Here is a 16,941-nt window from a genome sequence, read left to right as displayed (position 1 = left end):
AAACAAAACAAAACACCAACCAACCAAACAAACAAAAAAAAAAGTGTTAATACAAAGTATGGAGCTCTCAGTAAATGCCAGTTGTCTAGACAAGCAGAAATGAAACCCACAGATGAATTAGACCTAGTGTTGTCTTCATGGAGCTCCAGGGAGATTGATCTCTACAGAGAGGAGGAAGCACAGGCACTGTGGGGGGTGCCCAGAGGAGGAGGTGATGCTGCCAGAAAGTTCTGGGGGGATGAGCAGGTGGAATGAATGAGCCGAGGATGAGCTGATGAGATGGTGGTGGAAGCTGGGGCACAATTCTCTGTCCAAATGGCCTTTGGAGTTCTCTGCAATCCCACCCCTGCCAGAACTAACCTCCAGAGGTCAAGTCTGAGTCCCTACAGAGCCCAGCCCAGCAGGAGCAGGGAGAGGGAGGACTCAAGCCCTCCAGGTATCTCCCAACCTCGGCCTCTGAGGGCAAGGGGCAGCGCGTTCCATTGGAACCTCGGGCTGCAGTGCCAGGCAGGTAGTTCCCAAGGCTGGGGGCCAGGATCAAAGGGCCGGGCTGGGCCCGGCTCTGATAGCAAAACAATCAGACCACAGCCCAACCCCCTTCCCGGGCAAAGGCTAAGGACTTGGACCCATCAGACCCAGCCGAGGGCCAGGTGGGGCAGGTGGGGGCAGACAGGACAGGAGGGTGGAGCCCTGGGTCTGCCACGCAGCCAGGGGCCCTGCTTTGGCCAGCTGCTGAAACTCAGAGGATGTAGGATCCAATGTCAGGGCTCCCGTGGGGACACCCCAGGCTCAGGAACTGTCCTTTGGCAACTGAAATCCCCAAGTGCCTGCTCTGTGGTAGGGAGTGGGGGAAGAAGGAGCGTTCCCTATTAATAACAGGAACAGTTATTATTGCTGCCGCCAGACACGAGGCCTAGTCTTGTGCAGGCATGAGCTCACTGGACCCTCAAGTCAGAGCCATGCAGTGTGAAGTTTAGATTCCCACTTTGCAGCTGAGGAAATGGAGACTCCTAAAGTTTAGGAAGCCGGGCGCAGTGGCTCACGCCTGTAATTCTAGCACTTTGGGAGGCTCAGGCGGGTGGATCACCTGAGATCAGGAGATCGAGACTACTCTGGCCAACATAGTAAAACCCCATCTCTACTAAAAATACAAAAATTAGCCAGGCATGGTAGCATGTGCCTGTAGTCCCAGCTACTTGGGAGACTGAGGCAGAAGAATTGCTTGAACCCAGGAGACAGAAGTTGCAGTGAGCCAAGATCGCACCACTGCTCTCCAGCCAGGGCGACAGAGTGAGACTCTGTCTCAAAAAAAAACCAAAACAAACAAACAAACAAAAAAAAAGGTTTAGGAGCAACTAACTCTCAGCTGGACTGCATGGAGGGACCAGGATGGGAATCCACTCCTGTCAGTCTCCAGGGCGCTGATTTCCAGCCCCACCCCTGGCTTGGCAGGATTAGGGTTCTACAATATATCGCTGGCAGTAACTGGCTTCGCCCACAGCTGGAAGCCACCATGTGCTCCCTCATGTCTTTAGGAGTCTTGCGAAGGACTCCATGGGGCTCTCGAAGAAGGAACTGGGAACACTCCATCTCCCCAACCCCATCCCAGGAGCTACCCAAACGCCAGGAGTTCCTGCATGTCAGGAGCAGGAGAATTCAGTGGAGATGGGGTTGGGGAGACCTCTGGAAGAGATAAGGGACAAAAGGGGTGGGGTGGGGGCACGGGGAGATGGGCACTTGGGGGTAGGCATTGCCGAACACAGTACCTTGGGTGTGGACAGTGGGGGCCCAGGCTCCCAGGAAGCCGGCCACCAGGCAAGCCAGGAGCCACAGGTTCATGCTGCAGGCGGGTCCTCCTCCCTGGGCACCTGGACAAATAACCGGGCCACCTGGGGTCCTGGAGAGAAGTGGAGAGGACTGAGGAAGAGGAAGGGAGTGGGTACTGGGAACACCCCCATCTTAAGCGCCAGGCATATGGCAAGGGAAGGAGGTTGCATAAAATGGGAACAAGTTGTGCTGGAGGGACAAGCTGGTCATCTGAGTCATGTTCAAGGAAAAGACTCACCGATATCCACTGGGTCAAGGGAGCTGATGCCCGCCAGGCTGTATGCCAAGCTCTTCCATCTGCAGGACCAAGACGCTGAGCTTCACTCTTTATAGACAGAGCCCCACCCAGCCACCCCCTGCCTGCCCTCCTCCCTTCCTCCTCCTCCACACCTGCACTCTCAGCCTCTGGAATTCTCCCTCCTCTACAGCAAGCTCCGACCTCGACTCACAGGCCCCCTTGCCTCCCCACTCCCCATCCCAGGCTTGCCAGCCAGCACCCCTACTGTCTCCAGAAAGGGCCCTTTTTCCCCTGTTTCCCTCACCTGCACACACCTGGTGGACGCTGGCTGCCTGCAAACAAGGCTCAGACTGCCTTGAGCCCCCAAAGCAAGCCCTTACCTTCATGCTTCCCCCACCCTCAAGCTACCTGTTCCCTGGTGGGTCCCTGACTTTCCCTCTCCTTCCACACCAGAGTTAGGTAACTTAGCACGTCACAGAAATCCTCTGGTTGTGACCACAGGGAAATCCATAGAAACAGAAAGTAAATTATCGGTGGCCATAGGATGGGGGAAGGGGAGAATGAAGGAGTGACTTCGAGAGGGTATGAGTTTCAGAACAAAAGTTCTGAAATTAGATGCGAGTGATGGTTACATAACTCTATGAATATAGTCAGCACGGCACAAGGGTGCACTTCCCACCGATGAACAATCCCAACAAGAAATGAACTCTCTAGGCCAGGCATGGTGGCTCAGGTCTGTAATCCCAACACTTTGGGAGGCCAAGGCCAGAGGATCGCTTGAGCCCAGGAGCTCAAGACCAGCCCCGGCAACAGAGAGAGACCTGCGTCATTATAAAAAAATTTTAAAAAATTAACCCGACGTGGTAGTGCATACCTGTAGTCCCAGCTACTGGGTAGGCTGAGGTGGGGGGATTGCTTCAGCCCAGGAGGTTGAGGCTGCAGTGAGCCGTGATCATGCCACTGCACTCCAGCCTGGGCAACAGAGCAAGACCCTGTCTCAAAAAATGAAAAAAACGGTGACCGGGCACAGTGGCTCACACCTGTAATCTCAGCAGTTTGGGAGGCCAAAGCAGGCGGATCCCCTGAGGTGAGGAGTTTGAGACCAGCCTGGCCAACATGGCAAAACCCCATCTCTACTAAAATTACAAAAATTACCCAAGCGTGGTGGCAGGCACCTGTAATTCCAGCTACTCAGGAGGCTGAGGCAGGAGAATCGCTTGAACCCGGGAGGCAGAGGTTGCAGTGAGCAGAGATTGCACCACTGCATTCCAGCCTGGGCAACAAGAGTGAAACTCTGTCTCAAAAAAAAAAAATAAATAAATAAATAAATAAATAAATAAATAAATAAATAAAAATGGAAGAAATGTTTTGTTTTTGGAAGAAAAACCAGGAGCCCCGGGTAGCCATGCCCTCAGGAAGCAAAGCAAAATTCACTGAGAAGGCATGTCCTCTTTCCCTGGGTCAGCAAGACCCACCCAGGACACAGGGACTAGGGGAGACACGAGGTGAAGATTAGGGAGGGCGAAAGGAGCGCTGCAGAGGCCACAGAGCTGATTGCTTCAAACTTTTTATCGCCTGCATCCATAGCTACATCTGACCTCTGTGGGTATTGATCACACCCTGAACTGCTTTCTCATTTCTCCCCTTCCACTGGGAGCCCAGAGGCGGCGGCCCCTAGCCTACTTCCCTGTCCCAAACCACATGGCCGGGTGGGTGGGGCTTAGAGCTGGGGCCGGGTCTGGTGGGTGTGGCTTCTAGCCGGGGACGTGACTAGATAGATAAATGACACCTAGAGCCCAGGGGCAGGGCTGGGTGGGCGTGGTTTATGGCTATGGGCGGGGCTTACTATATAGCTCAGAATGAGGGGCAGGGCAGAGTGAGTGGGATTTAAAACAGTGGGCGGAACCTGACATATAGCGCTTATGGCAAGGGGCCGGGCTTTGTAGGAGGGGCTTAGACTGGGGCGGGGCCTGCACGGTCAGCCCCGCCCCACCAGAGGAGCTACGACGCGCCGGGGGCAGGTGCTCTCACCCGTCCCGTTGCTGCGGCCGGAGGCAGCCCCCGGGCCCGGGCGCTGCTCCAGTTCCTCCGCCTCTTTTGCTCTGGGTGGGTGAGGCTGGACCAGGACGCGGCTCCGCGTGGCTGCGAGCGTGGGGAAGCGGCGTGGCGGGCCCGGCCCAGGCTCTCCGCTACGGCCCACTGCCCCCTACCTGACCAGCCCGCGGGCAGCGGCCAAGACGGTGTTACCCAGGCTTGGGGGAGGGCCCCTACGTGTGAGTCTCCCTCCCTGCCTCACCCCTCACCGTTTGTCCCGCCGGCAGCCTTCACGGGGAGAAGGGGTTCCCAGCAAGGGGGCCCTCCATGGGCCAGCATGCAAGGTGCACTGGGGTGGGCGCTCTGGGGACCCGGGACCCAGGGGTTGGAGCAAGAGACGGGATGATCCGGGAGTCGAGGCCCCGAGTTAAAACCCGGAGTTCTGAGGACCACAATTGCTGTGAATGAAGGCCAGACCTTCACATTCGGGGCAGGACTAGCCTCTTCCATTCCTGCAGCTGCTGGAGGGCATTAAGAGTAATCGGCTATGGGCTGGGGGCAGTGGCTCACACCTGTAATCCCAGCACTTTGGGAGGCCGAGGCAGCAGAATCACTTGAACCCGGGAGGTGGAAGTTGCCGTGAGCCGAGATCTTGCCATTGTACTCCAGCCTGGGCGACAAGAGCTAAACTCCATCTCATAAAAAAAATAAAAATAAAATTCATTATCAGCAGGGGTCCTCTTCTCCACCAGTGTGAAATCAGCACAGCTGGGGGAACAAGTGCCCCCCAACACCGACTTCTGTTCTGCATCTCTGATGATGGGAGCAGTTGAGGGTGGTCTCCATCCTGTAGCTCAGATAAATTCAGAGACTAATATCCCAGAGCCTGCAGGGTTGGGCGGGAAGGCAGGTGTCTTTCTAGACAAGCCCAGTCGGTTGCAGTGGCCAGGTGGTGGGCAGGGGCGATGAGATGTTCTGGGAAGCCTGCACCAGCCACCACCATCTCTGCCCCACCCAGTGGCAGGCACCTCTAGTGGGATGTAGGATGTTCCTGGGTGCTCACCATTGGCCCAACTGTACAGGGGAGGAGACTGAGAGTCAGAGAAGCCAAGTTATTTACTTTTTTTGTTGGCCAGGAAAATCTAATTTTTATTTCTTAAATACTGTGAAGAAAAGAACAGTCCCCCAGTGGGGAAGCGCCATAGAGCAGATGCCTGGGAGGTCATTGACAAAGGCACAGGGGCAATGGGAGAACTGGCAGAAGTGGCGGTCCTCCTGTAGTCACTTTTGCATATCAGACCCCAGCTGCCTGCAGCTCTCCTGAACTCTGGTGCCTCCAGGTCCCTGATGAGACTCTTGGCTTCTGATGAGCCCCCACTGCCCTGCATGGTCACGAGTCTTGTAAGAGCCCCATCTGCCAGGCCTGGACTCCTGTTGTGCCCAGCTGCCTCCCTTTTTTTTTTTTTTTTTTTTTTAAGACAGAGTCTTCCTCTGTTGCCCAGGCTGGAGTGCAGTGGCATGATCTTGGCTCACTGCAACCTCCACCTTCTGAGTTCAAGCGATTCTCCTGCCTCAGCCTCCCAAGTAGCTGGGACTACAGGGGCCTACCACCATGCCTGGCTAATTTTTGTATTTTTAGTAGAGACCATGTTTCACTGTGTTGCCCAGGCTGGTCTCAAACTCCTGACCTCAAGTGACCTGCCTGCCTTGGCCTCCCAAAGTGTTGGGATTGCAGGCTTGAGCCACCATGCCCAGCCTCCAGTTACCTCTTTTTTTAAGAGAATTTGGTTATTTGAAAGATCTTTCTTCTTTTTTATGTAGGCATTTATTTATTGCTATAAACTTCCCTCTTAGAACCACTTTTGCTGCACTCATTGGTTTAGGTATATTGTATGTCCATTTCAGTTTGTCTCATGTTTTTTGTTGTTGTTTCTGTTTTATTTTGTTTCGTTTTTAGAGACAGATCTCCCTCTATCACCCAGGCTGAGTGCAGTAGCATAATCATAGCTCACTGCAGCTTCCAACTCAAGTGTTCCTCCCACCTTAGCCTCCCAAATAACTGGGACTACAGGTGAGCATCACCATGCCTGGCTAATTATTTTTATTATTTGTACAGATGGCGGGGCGTCTCACTATGTTGCCCAGGCTGGTCTTGAACTCCTGGCCTCTGGTGATCCTCTTGCCTCAGCCACCAAAGTGCTGGGATTACAGGCATGAGCCACTGCACCTGGCCTCGAGATATTTTTAAATTTCCCTTTTAATTTCTTCTTTGACCCATTGGTTGTGTAGGAGAGTATTGTTTAATTTTCTCACGTGTGAATTTTCCAGAATTCCTCCTATTAGTGATTTCTAGTTTCGTATCACTGTGGTCAGAAAAGAAAGATTGATATAATTGCAATTTTACTTTTTTTTTTTTTTTTTGAGACGGAGTCTCACTCTGTCACCCAGGCTGGAGTGAAGTGGCACGAACTGGGCTCACTGCAAGCTCCGCCTCCTGGGTTCACACCATTCTCCTGCCTCAGCCTCCCGAGTAACTGGGACTACAGGCGCCCACCACCACGCCCGGCTAATCTTTTGTATTTTTAGTAGAGATGGGGTTTCACCGTGTTAGCCAGGATGGTCTTGATCTCCTGACCTCATGATCTGCCTGCCTCGGCCTCCCAAAGTGCTGAGATTACAGGCGTCAGCCACCGCACCTGGCAATCTTAACATTTGTTTAGGCTTGCTTTGTGGTCTAACATGGTCTATCCTGGAGTATGTCCCCTGTGCACTTGAGGAGAATGTGTTCCACTGCTGTCAAATGGAATGTTCTACATAAGTCATTAGTTCCATTTGATCTACAATGTATTTCAAATCCAATGTTTCCTTACTGATTTTCTGCCTGGATCTGTTCATTGCTTTTTTTTTTTTTTTTTTTTTTGACAGAGTCTCAGTCTGTCACCCAGGCTGGAGTACAGTGATGTTGTTATGGCTCACTGCAGCCTTGAACTCCTGGGCTCCAGCAATCCTCCTGCCTCAGCCTTTCAAGTAGCTGAGACTACAGATATGCACCACCACACCCCACAAATATATTTTTTTTAATTTTGTAGAGATGGGGTCTTGCTATGTTGCCCAGGCTGGTGTTTTTTTTTTGTTGTTGTTGAAAGTGCAGTACTATTCCTGTATTGCAGTTCAGATCTATTCATATTTCCTTCATATATATTTCCTTTATATATTTAGGTCCTCTGATGTTGGGTGCATATATATATAATTGTTTTATCCTCTTGATGAACTGACCCCTTTTTCATTTTATAATGACCTTCTTCCTCTCGTGTTAGTTTTGACTTAAAAACTATTTTATCTGATACAAGTATAGCTACCCCTGATCTCTTTCAGTTTTCATTTTCAAAGAATATCTTTTTGCCTCCCTTCACTTTCAGTCTGTGTGTGTCTTTAAACCAGCTGCCTCTTGCTTTGGTCCAGATGCATAGTGGTTGCCCAGCAACCGGAGGAGGAGGAGGAGGAGGAGGAGGAAAGAAGGGTTTTTCCAGGATGTCTTGTAAGCTCTTGGCCTGATGTTCGACAATTTGGTTAATTCTAACCCGAACCCTAAGTCCCTGATGTAGCTGACTCTGCTGGCCTCTGGAAAGTCAGTTCTGAGGGGATCCCCACCCCGAGCTAACCAGAGGCCTCTGTCTTCCAGGGGACAGCTGTAGCAGTGGCCTGGGCAGGGGCCGTGGTTCTCCAGAGGGATTCAGACTACTGGTATTACCAAGCACATGACCTTGGCTTTCGTCCTTGTGCTTGTCCTGCCCATGCAGAATGTGCGGGGGCCGGACAGCTGGGAAGAGTCCCTGATCCTGGCCCTGCTGCCTGGGGCTGGAGGAGGGGTTGCATGGGAAAGAGAGGGTGGCAGGCCTTGGGGAGAGGGTCCCATAGGGTCCTGAGTCCCTCTTTGAATGTGCTGAGCTCCACTCACCCTTTCCACATCCGTTTTCTAAGTATCCCTTGTGTTCCAGGCACACGCTGGGCCCCAGGGTGATGGCAGTGAGCAAGCCGACATGTTGCAGCTATCAAAGATGATGGTGACTGGCTGGATGTGGTGGCTCATGCCTATAATCCCAACACTTTGGGAGGCCAAGGAAAAAGGATCACTTGAGCCCAGGAGTTTGAAATCAGCCTGGACAACACAGTAAGACCCCCATCTCTACAAAAAAAAAATGTTTTTTTAAAATAGCCAGGCAAGGTGGCCTGCATCTGGAATCCCAGTTACTCAGGAGACTGGGGTGGGAGGATTGCTCAATCTCAGGAGTTCAAGGCTGCAGTGAGCTATGATTGCACCACTGCACTCTAGCCTGGGCAACAGAGTAAGAACTCATCTCCAGAAAAAAAAAAAAAAAAAAAAAAAAGATGATGTTGATGTCACTGACGCCTCATGGAACATCTATGTGGGACCATTTGTTATTCATTCAACAAACACTTATTGAGCACTGTCTACGCGCCCAGCACCAGGCTGGGTGCTGGGGACAAGCAGTAAAGGAGTCAGTCCCACGTGCTCAGTGCCTAGTAGCATTGCAGACAAGAGAAGCAGCAAGTAATGAAGCAAGACATTCAGATGTGACTTTCTGCTGACAAGGAAAAAAAAATTTAATTTGAAAAAAATTTGAAAAACAATTTTCAGATGAGGATCACTGTCACCAATGCTGGTATGATTGGAAGAGATTAGGGATGAGTTGGATGCCTTTTTTTTTTTTTTTTTTTTTTGGAGACAGGGTCTTACTCTGTCACCCAGGCTGGAGTGCAGTGGTATGATCTCAGCTCACTGCAACCTCCACCTCCTGGGTGCAAGTGATTCTCCCACTTCAGCCTCCTAAGTATTACAGGCACGTACCACCACGCCCAGCTGCTGGATGCCTTTAAAGAGAGTGGCTTGAGGTAATAAGACCCTTATTAGGTTAAAATTGATTCCCACTTTATAGAGAAAGAACAATCACCTGAGGCCGAGAGAGGTTACATTGCTTGACCAAGTAACTTGACTAAAATGCTTGTCTCTAAATAAAGTAAGTAAGTAAATAAAAACAGGTGCCCAGTGATGCATGGGGAGCTGGAGACAGAAGACAGATAATACCACTCTCCAGGTGGCCCTCACAGTTAATGGGGAAATTTTTTTTTTTTTTCAAGATAATGTCTGTTTTGTTTTTGGTTTGGGTTTCAGTTTTTTTGTTTTTTGTTTTTTTTTTTTTTTTTTTTTTTTTTTTTTTAATTGTTGTTTTTTGAGACTGAGTCTCGCTCTGTTGCCAAGGCTGGAGTGTGGTGGTGCGATCTGGGCTCACTGTAGCCTTCGCCTCCCAGGCTCAAGCAATTCTCCTGCCTCAGCCTCGCCAGTAGCTGGGATTACAGGCATGCACCACCACGCCCGGCTAATTTTTGTGTTTTTAGTAGAGATGGGGTTTCACCATGTTGGCCAGGCTGGTCTCATACTCCTGACCTCAAGCAATCCGCCCACCTCGGCCTCCCAAAGTGCTGGGATTACAGGCATGAACCACTGTGCCTGGCGGAGATAATGTTTCTGTTGCTCAGGCTGGAGTGCTGTGGTGTGACCATGGCTCTCCGCAATCTTGACCTCTGGATTCAAGTGATCCCCCCGCCTCAGCCCCACAAGTATCTGGGATTACAGGCACACACCATCATGCCCGGCTAATTTTGTAACTTTTTGTAGAAACAGGGTCTCCCTGTGTTGCCCAGGCTGGTCTTGAACTCCTGGGCTCAAGGGATCCTCCCACCTTGGCCTCCCAAAGTGCTGGGATTACAGGCCTGAGCCACGTCACTCAGCCTTAGGCTGCCATGCCTCCTGATCAGTGTCCTGGAGGAACATCTGCATCAGGCTGTGGGGATGTGAAGGGCATCCCACCTGTTTCCAGGGGTACCTACAGCTGAATGGTGACCTGAAGGACAACCTGGTGTTAGTCAGAGACCAGCAGGGCAGGACGCTAGAGGGAACAGCCAAGTGCAGAATATCTGGGGCAGGAGGTGCGGGGGTGGATAGCGGAAGATGAAGTAGGCGGGGAGAAGCTATTCAGGGCCTCACATGCCAAGCCCAGAAGGGTGACCTTCATCCAGAGGCCATGAGGGAGCTGCTGAAAAGATTTATTTATTTTTATTTATTTATTTTTGAGACAGAGTCCTGCTCTGTGGCCCAGGCTGGAGTACAGTGGCATGATCTTGGCTCACTGCAACCTCCACCTCCTGGGTTCAAGTAATTCTCCTGCCTCAGCCTCCCGAGTAGCTGAGATTACAGATGCATGCCACCACACAGAGCTAATTTTTGTATTTTTAGTAGAGATGGGGTTTCACCATGTTGGCCAGGCCGGTCTCGAACTCCTGACCTCAGATGATACACCTGCCTCGGCCTCCCAGAGTACTGGGATTACAGGTGTGAGCCACTACGCCCACCCTGAATAGATGTATTTAGCCATGGGAGGGTTATGGTCAAGTCTGCGTCTGAGCTCTGCCAAGGTCATCTGGAAGATGCCACAGAGGGTGAGGTGAGGGCAGGGAGATTCAACAGCCCAGGCATGGTAGGGCATGGTAGTGTGAACCTGTAGTCCCAGCTATTTGGGAGGCTGAGGCAAGAGGACTGCTTGAGCCTAGGAGTTCAAGGTTACAGTGGGCTATGATTGCACCAAGACACTCCAGCCTGGGAGACAGACTCTCCCTCTGAAAAAAATTTTAAAAGGGTTGGGCGCAGTGGCTCACACCTGTAATCCCAGCACTTTGGGAGGCCGAGGCGAGTGGATCATCTGAGGTCAGGAGTTCGAGACCAGCCTGGCCAACATGGTGAAACCCCGTCTCTACCAAAAATACAAAAATTAGCCAGGCATGGTGACAGGCGCCTGCAATCCCAGCTACTCGGGAGGCTGAGGCAGGAGAATCACTTGAATCCGGGAGGCGGAGGTTGCAGCAAGCCAAGATTGTGCCGCTGTACTGCAGCCTGGGTGACAGAGCGAGACCCAGTCTCAAAAAAATAAATAATTAATTAATTAAAAATAAAAAAAAGACGTGGGGCGCGGTGGCTCACACCTGTAATCCCAGCACTTTGGGAGGCTGAGGCAGGTGGATTACAAGGTCAGGAGATCGAGACCATCCTGGTTAACACGGTGAAACCCCGTCTCTACTAAAAATAAAAAAAAAAAAATTAGCTGGGCGTGGTGGCGGGCGCCTGTAGTCCAGCTTCTCGGGAGTCTGAGACAGGAGAATGGCGTGAACCCGGGAGGCGGAGCTTGCAGTGAGCGGAGATGGCACCACTGCACTCCAGCCTGGGCGACAGAGTGAGACTCCATCTCAAAAAAAAAAAAAAAAGGCCTATGTAGTGGCTGGACGTGGTGGGTCACGCCTGTAATTCCAGCACTTTGAGAGGCCAAGGTGGGCAGATCATGAGGTCAGTAGTTTAAGGCCAGCCTGGCCAACATGGTGAAACCCTGTCTCTACTAAAAATACAAAAAATTAGCTGATGTGATGGTGCGCGCCTGTAATCCCAGCTACTCAGGAGGCTGAGGCAGGAGAATCGCTTGAACCCATGAGGCAGAGGTTGCAGTGAGCTGAGATTACACCATTGCACTCCAGCCTGGGCAACAGAGCAAGACTCTGTCTCAAGGAAAAAAAAAAAAAAAGGCCTATGTAGCAAATAATTATTCTTGCTGCACTGTATACAAATAATTAAGCCAAATATAATAAAGCAAACCAGTCCTACCATTATTTGTCTTTTAATAAAGATGGGAAACTGAAGAGTGAAAATTATGTTTAAAAAACTATAGCACACTGGCTGGGCGCGGTGGCTCACGCCTGTAATCCCAGCACTTTGGGAGGCCAGGGCAGGTGGATCACGAGGTCAGGAGATTGAGACCATCCTGGCCAACATGGTGAAACCCCATCTCTACTAAAAATACAAAAAATTAGCTGGGCGCGGTGGCGGGCGCCTGTAGTCCCAGCTACTCCGGAGGCTGAGGCAGGAGAATGGCGTGAACCCGGGAGGCGGAGCTTCCAGTGAGCCGAGATCGCACCACTGCACTCCAGCCTGTGCTAAAGTATGAGACTCCATCTCAAAAAAAACAAAAACAAAAACAAAAAACCATAGCGCACCTGGGGGGAGGGGGAAGGGATAGCATTAGGAGACATACCTAATGTAAATGACTAGTTAATGGGTGCAGCACACCAACATGGCATATGTATACATATGTAACAAACCTGCACGTTGTGCACATGTACCCTAGAACTTATAGTAAAAACAAAAACAGGCCGGGCGCGGTGGCTCAAGCCTGTAATCCCAGCACTTTGGGAGGCCGAGATGGGCGGATCACGAGGTCAGGAGATCGAGAGACGATCCCGGCTAACATGGTGAAACCCCGTCTCTACTAAAAAATACAAAAAAATAGCCGGGCGAGGTGGCGGGCGCCTGTAGTCCCAGCTACTCGGGAGGCTGAGGCAGGAGAATGGCATAAACCCGGGAGGCGGAGCTTGCAGTGAGCTGAGATCCGGCCACTGCACTCCAGCCTGGGTGACACAGCAAGACTCCGTCTCAAAAATAAAAAAAATAAAATAAAAAAAAAAAAACAAAAAAAAACAAAAAAAACCAAAAACTATAGCACACCTGTTGTTACATTCTAGTCTTGCCTAATTTTTTCAATTTTTATTATTTTCTACAGTTTAAATTATATCTGTTACAGAAATCAACTCCTGGATACATTACACTCAAGTCAAAGCCTGAAAAGTGGAGAAAGCAACCCCTAACAGCCCAGAAAAATGTCCTATCAATGTAAAAAAAAATAAGAAATCTTAATCTGAAAATCATAAAAGATAAGTGGCAGGCAAGGTGGCTCACGCCTGTAATCCAGGCACTTTGGGAGGCCGAGGTGGGTGGATCACCTGAGGTCAGGAGTTTGAGACCAGCCTGAGACAACCCCAACAAGGAGAGGAACCCCGTCGCTACTGAAAATGCAAAAATTAGCCAGGTGTGGTGGCAGGCACCTGTAATCCCAACTACTAGGGAGGCTGAGACAGGAGGTTGCAGTGAGCTGAGATCATGCCACTGCACTCTAGCTTGAGCCATGGAGCAAGACTCGGTCTCAAAAAAAAAAAAAAAGATAAGTAACTAAGTGAAAATTACTCACCTTAGTCTCACCCCTACCTCACCAAATACCTTTTGTCACTTCTACGTCTCCTTTTAAACCAAATATTAAAACTTTTTTTAATGAAAATTATTTACTACACCACCCTCTGGGAATTGCTTTATCTACTATTTGCAGTAGAACTATATACTATAACGTCCCCAGGGTGGAATATCAGACAGAGAATCTCAATTACTGTAGCATTTGGCTTAGTTATTTTCCTCATATCAGGAATAACAGTTGCTAACAAAAAAATAACACATGGGTCTTCCCAAACACGTGCCTCTGCCTGTCACTGGGAAAAAAATGTTGCTTCTGTCTCAACCAATCGGACCTAATAAGAAACGCTGCTGCCGGGAGCGGTGGCTCACGCCTGTAATCCCAGCACTTTGGGAGGCCGAGGCGGGCGGATCACGAGGTCAGGAAATCGAGACCATCCTGGCTAACACGGTGAAACCCCGTCTCTACTAAAAATACAAAAAAAAAATTAGCCGGGCGTGGTGGTGCGTGCCTGTAGTCCCAGCTACTCGGAGGCTGACGCAGGAGAACGGCGTGAACCCAGGAGGCAGAGCTTGCGGTGAGCCGAGATGGTGCCACTGCACTCCAGCCTGGGCAACAAAGCGAGACTCTGTCTCAAAAAACAAAAACAAACAAACAAAAAAAGAAACGCTGCTGAAGGCTGGGCGCGGTGGCTCCTGCCCGTAATCCCAACACTTTGGGAGGCTGAGGCGGTCAGGAGATCGAGACCATCCTGGCTAACAGGGTGAAACACCATCTCTGCTAAAAATACAAAAAAATTAGCCAGGCGTGGTGGTGGGCGCCTGTAGTCCCAGCTACTCGGGAGGCTGAGGCAGGGGAATCGCTTGAGCCTGGGAGGCGGAGGTTGCAGTGAGCCAAGATTGCACCACTGCACTGCAGCCTGGGCGACAGAGCAAGACTCCCTATCAAAAAGAAAGAAAGTAAAGAAAAAGAAACGCTGCTGAAGTCTAGGACTAATGTTTTTACCCTGCCTAATTAACCTTTTTAAAAAATTTTTAACCGACAGAATCACGGCCATTTCGCAGACAACTACCCAAAAACATCTACACACAATGTTGCTCCTGCAGTCAGTCCAAGACCAGAAAACTCTCCGTGCCTCCCGCGACCCCCAACATCAGCAGGAAGTAGCCAGAAAGAACACGTCGCGCCTTGTCCTTTTACAACTATAGGGTCTGGAATGACAGAGCAGGAGCACCGTCATCTGGGACAAACCCCGCCAGTGTCAGTTCCAGCTCCCTCTCTAGCCTCTTGCATTTCAAGGAAATCACTTATCTTCCAACCCACAAGCAGCCAGAAAGAGCAGATAGTAAAACACAGATAAGACAGCTCGGGCACAGAGGGAAATAGGGGGAAAGTCTCTTGGGTAACTGCCAAACTTCACCCTCATACAATGGGCCCCAGTAAAACAGTGAGGCCTTACTTAATAAGCACATTCCTTTCCCTTCAGGTGCGCTGAAATAGGGAAGCTAAAGGCTGACTTTAGCGGAGGAGAGGAGGGGGGTATGCCTGCAGCTGCAGGAAGATGTATGGGGACAGACACACAACTCTCCCTCCCAGACAAGTACAACAGAGACACAGAAGCAGTCCAAGCCTCTGATAAACTCTCCCACCCTGAATCAAAAACTCAGTCTGGGCTGAGCAAGGTGGCTCATGCCTGTAATCCCTGCACTTTGGGAGACTGAGGTGGACAGATCATGAGGTAAAGAGTTCGAGACCAGCCTGGTCAACATGGTGAAACCCTGTCTCTACTAAAAATACAAAAATTAGCCGGGCGTGGTGGCACACGCCTGTAATTCCAGCTACTAGGGAGGCTGAGGCAGGAGAATCGCTTGAATTCAGGAGGCAGAGGTTGCAGTGAGTCAAAATCCTGTCATTGAACTCTAGCTTGGGAAACAAGAGCGAAACTCTGTCTCAAAAAAAGAAAAATCAAAACCAAAAAAGCAATAAACAGGGCCGGGCACGGTGGCTCACGCCTGTAATCCCTGCACTTTGGGAGGCCAGGGCGGGTGGATCACGAGTTCAGGGGATCGAGACCATCCTGGCTAACATGGTGAAACCCCGTCTCTACTAAAAATACAAAAAATTAGCCATGTGTCATGGCGGGCGCCTGTAGTCCCAGCTACTCGGGAAGCTGAGGAGGCAGGAGAATTGCTTGAACCCAGGAGGCAGAGGTTGCAGTGAGTCAAGATCATGCCATTGCACTCCAGCCTGGGTGACAGAGCAACACTCCGTCTAAAAAAAAAACAAAAAAACCCACCAAAAACCAGAAACAAACAAAAAACCCAAACACAAAAAAATCTGGGCCAGGCACGGTGGCTCACGCCTGTAATCCCAGCACTCTAGGAGGCCGAGGCCAGTGGATCACAAGGTCAGGAGATTGAGAACATCCTGGCTAACATGGTGAAACCATGTTTCTACTAAAAAATACAAAAAAACTAGCCGGGCGAGGTGGCAGGTGCCTGTAGTCCCAGCTACTCGGGAGGCTGAGGCAGGAGAATGGCGTAAACCCAGGAGGCAGAGCTTGCAGCGAGCGGAGATCCAGCCACTGCACTCCAGCCTGGGCGACAGAGCGAGACTCCGTCTCAAAAAAAAAAAAAAAAAGTAATAAGAAATAAAGAACAAAGCTACCATGACCCAAGATTGGACCCTTGGGTCTTTATAGGAATCACTTTTTTCGCGGGCAGGGATGGCGGTAGGGTCTCCCTCTGTCATCCAGGCTGGAGTGCAGTGGCATGATCACAACTCACTACAGCCTGGAACTCCTGGGCTCAAGTGATCTTCCTACCACAGCCTCCCAAAGTGCTGGGATTCCAGATACGAGCCACCAGCCTTGCCTTTTAAAAAAATTATTTGGGCTGGGCATGGTGGCTCATGCCTGTAATCCCAGCACTTTGGGGGGCCAAGGCAGGTGGATTATTTGAGGTCAGGAGTTGGAGACCAGCGTGGCCAACATGGTGAAACTCCATCTCCACTAAAAATACCAAAAAACTAGCTGGGTGTGGTGGTGCATGTCTGTAATTCCAGCTACTTGGGAGGCTGAGGCAGGAGAATCACTTGAACCCAGGCGGAACCCAGGCGGAAGTTGCAGTGAGCCAAGATCAAGCCACTGTACTCCAGCCTGGATGACAGAGACAGAGTCCGTCTGAAAATAAATTAAATAAATAAATTGGAGAGAATACGAGTCACTTTGTCTGCTTCTCCACCTCCCTAGCGAAGCTCTCTATGGCATAAAGCTTGAAGGAATGTGGTCCACCTAAGCCCTGACTCCGAAACCTTTTTCCATTGAGTTCCCCCATCTCCTAGGAGATGCTTGTCACGGCCAGTAGCTCTGCCAGGTTACAAAACTCGTGCCAGGAAGGGCAAATGCCAGCCTGACTGCCCAGTGGCTCTCCAGGGCTGACTCGGGGCTGCAGAGCAGAGGCTGGTATGAGTCTCTTGTGGCTGCTGAAACAAATGACCAGAAACAGAGCAGCTTAAAGCAACACAGACTTATGATTTTACAGCACTGGAGGTCAGATGTCCTAAAATTAAGGCGTTGATGAGGCTGGTTCCTCCTGGAAGCTCCATTTACAGCCTTTCCCAGCTTCTAGAGGTACCCACAGCTCTCATCTTGGGGCCCCTTCCTCCACCTTCACAGCTAGCAGCACGGCCTCTTCCAGT

The 16,941-nt window shown here is 50.6% G+C and overlaps 1 protein-coding gene across 51 annotated transcripts in view; it reads right to left on the bottom strand.

Annotated features, from left to right (window-relative positions):
* The window catches only part of CCL25 (C-C motif chemokine ligand 25), a 49,606-nt gene that overhangs the window by 6,611 nt on the left and 26,054 nt on the right, over positions 1-16,941 (bottom strand). For 17 of the 51 annotated variants that reach the window (XM_077975700.1, XM_077975734.1, XM_077975704.1 and 14 more), the window contains 4 exons: positions 4,672-4,794; positions 4,097-4,207; positions 2,066-2,124; positions 1,767-1,897 (listed from right to left, as the gene is read on the bottom strand). In XM_077975700.1, coding sequence (XP_077831826.1) covers positions 1,767-1,839 — 73 coding nt within the window. In that variant the 5' untranslated portion in view covers positions 1,840-1,897; positions 2,066-2,124; positions 4,097-4,207; positions 4,672-4,794. 51 annotated transcript variants of the gene reach the window in all.

This window comes from Macaca mulatta, chromosome 19 (genome assembly GCF_049350105.2).
Source record: "Macaca mulatta isolate MMU2019108-1 chromosome 19, T2T-MMU8v2.0, whole genome shotgun sequence".
In the NCBI taxonomy this organism is placed as follows: domain Eukaryota; kingdom Metazoa; phylum Chordata; class Mammalia; order Primates; family Cercopithecidae; genus Macaca; species Macaca mulatta.
This window is presented reverse-complemented; position numbering and strand designations above follow the sequence as displayed.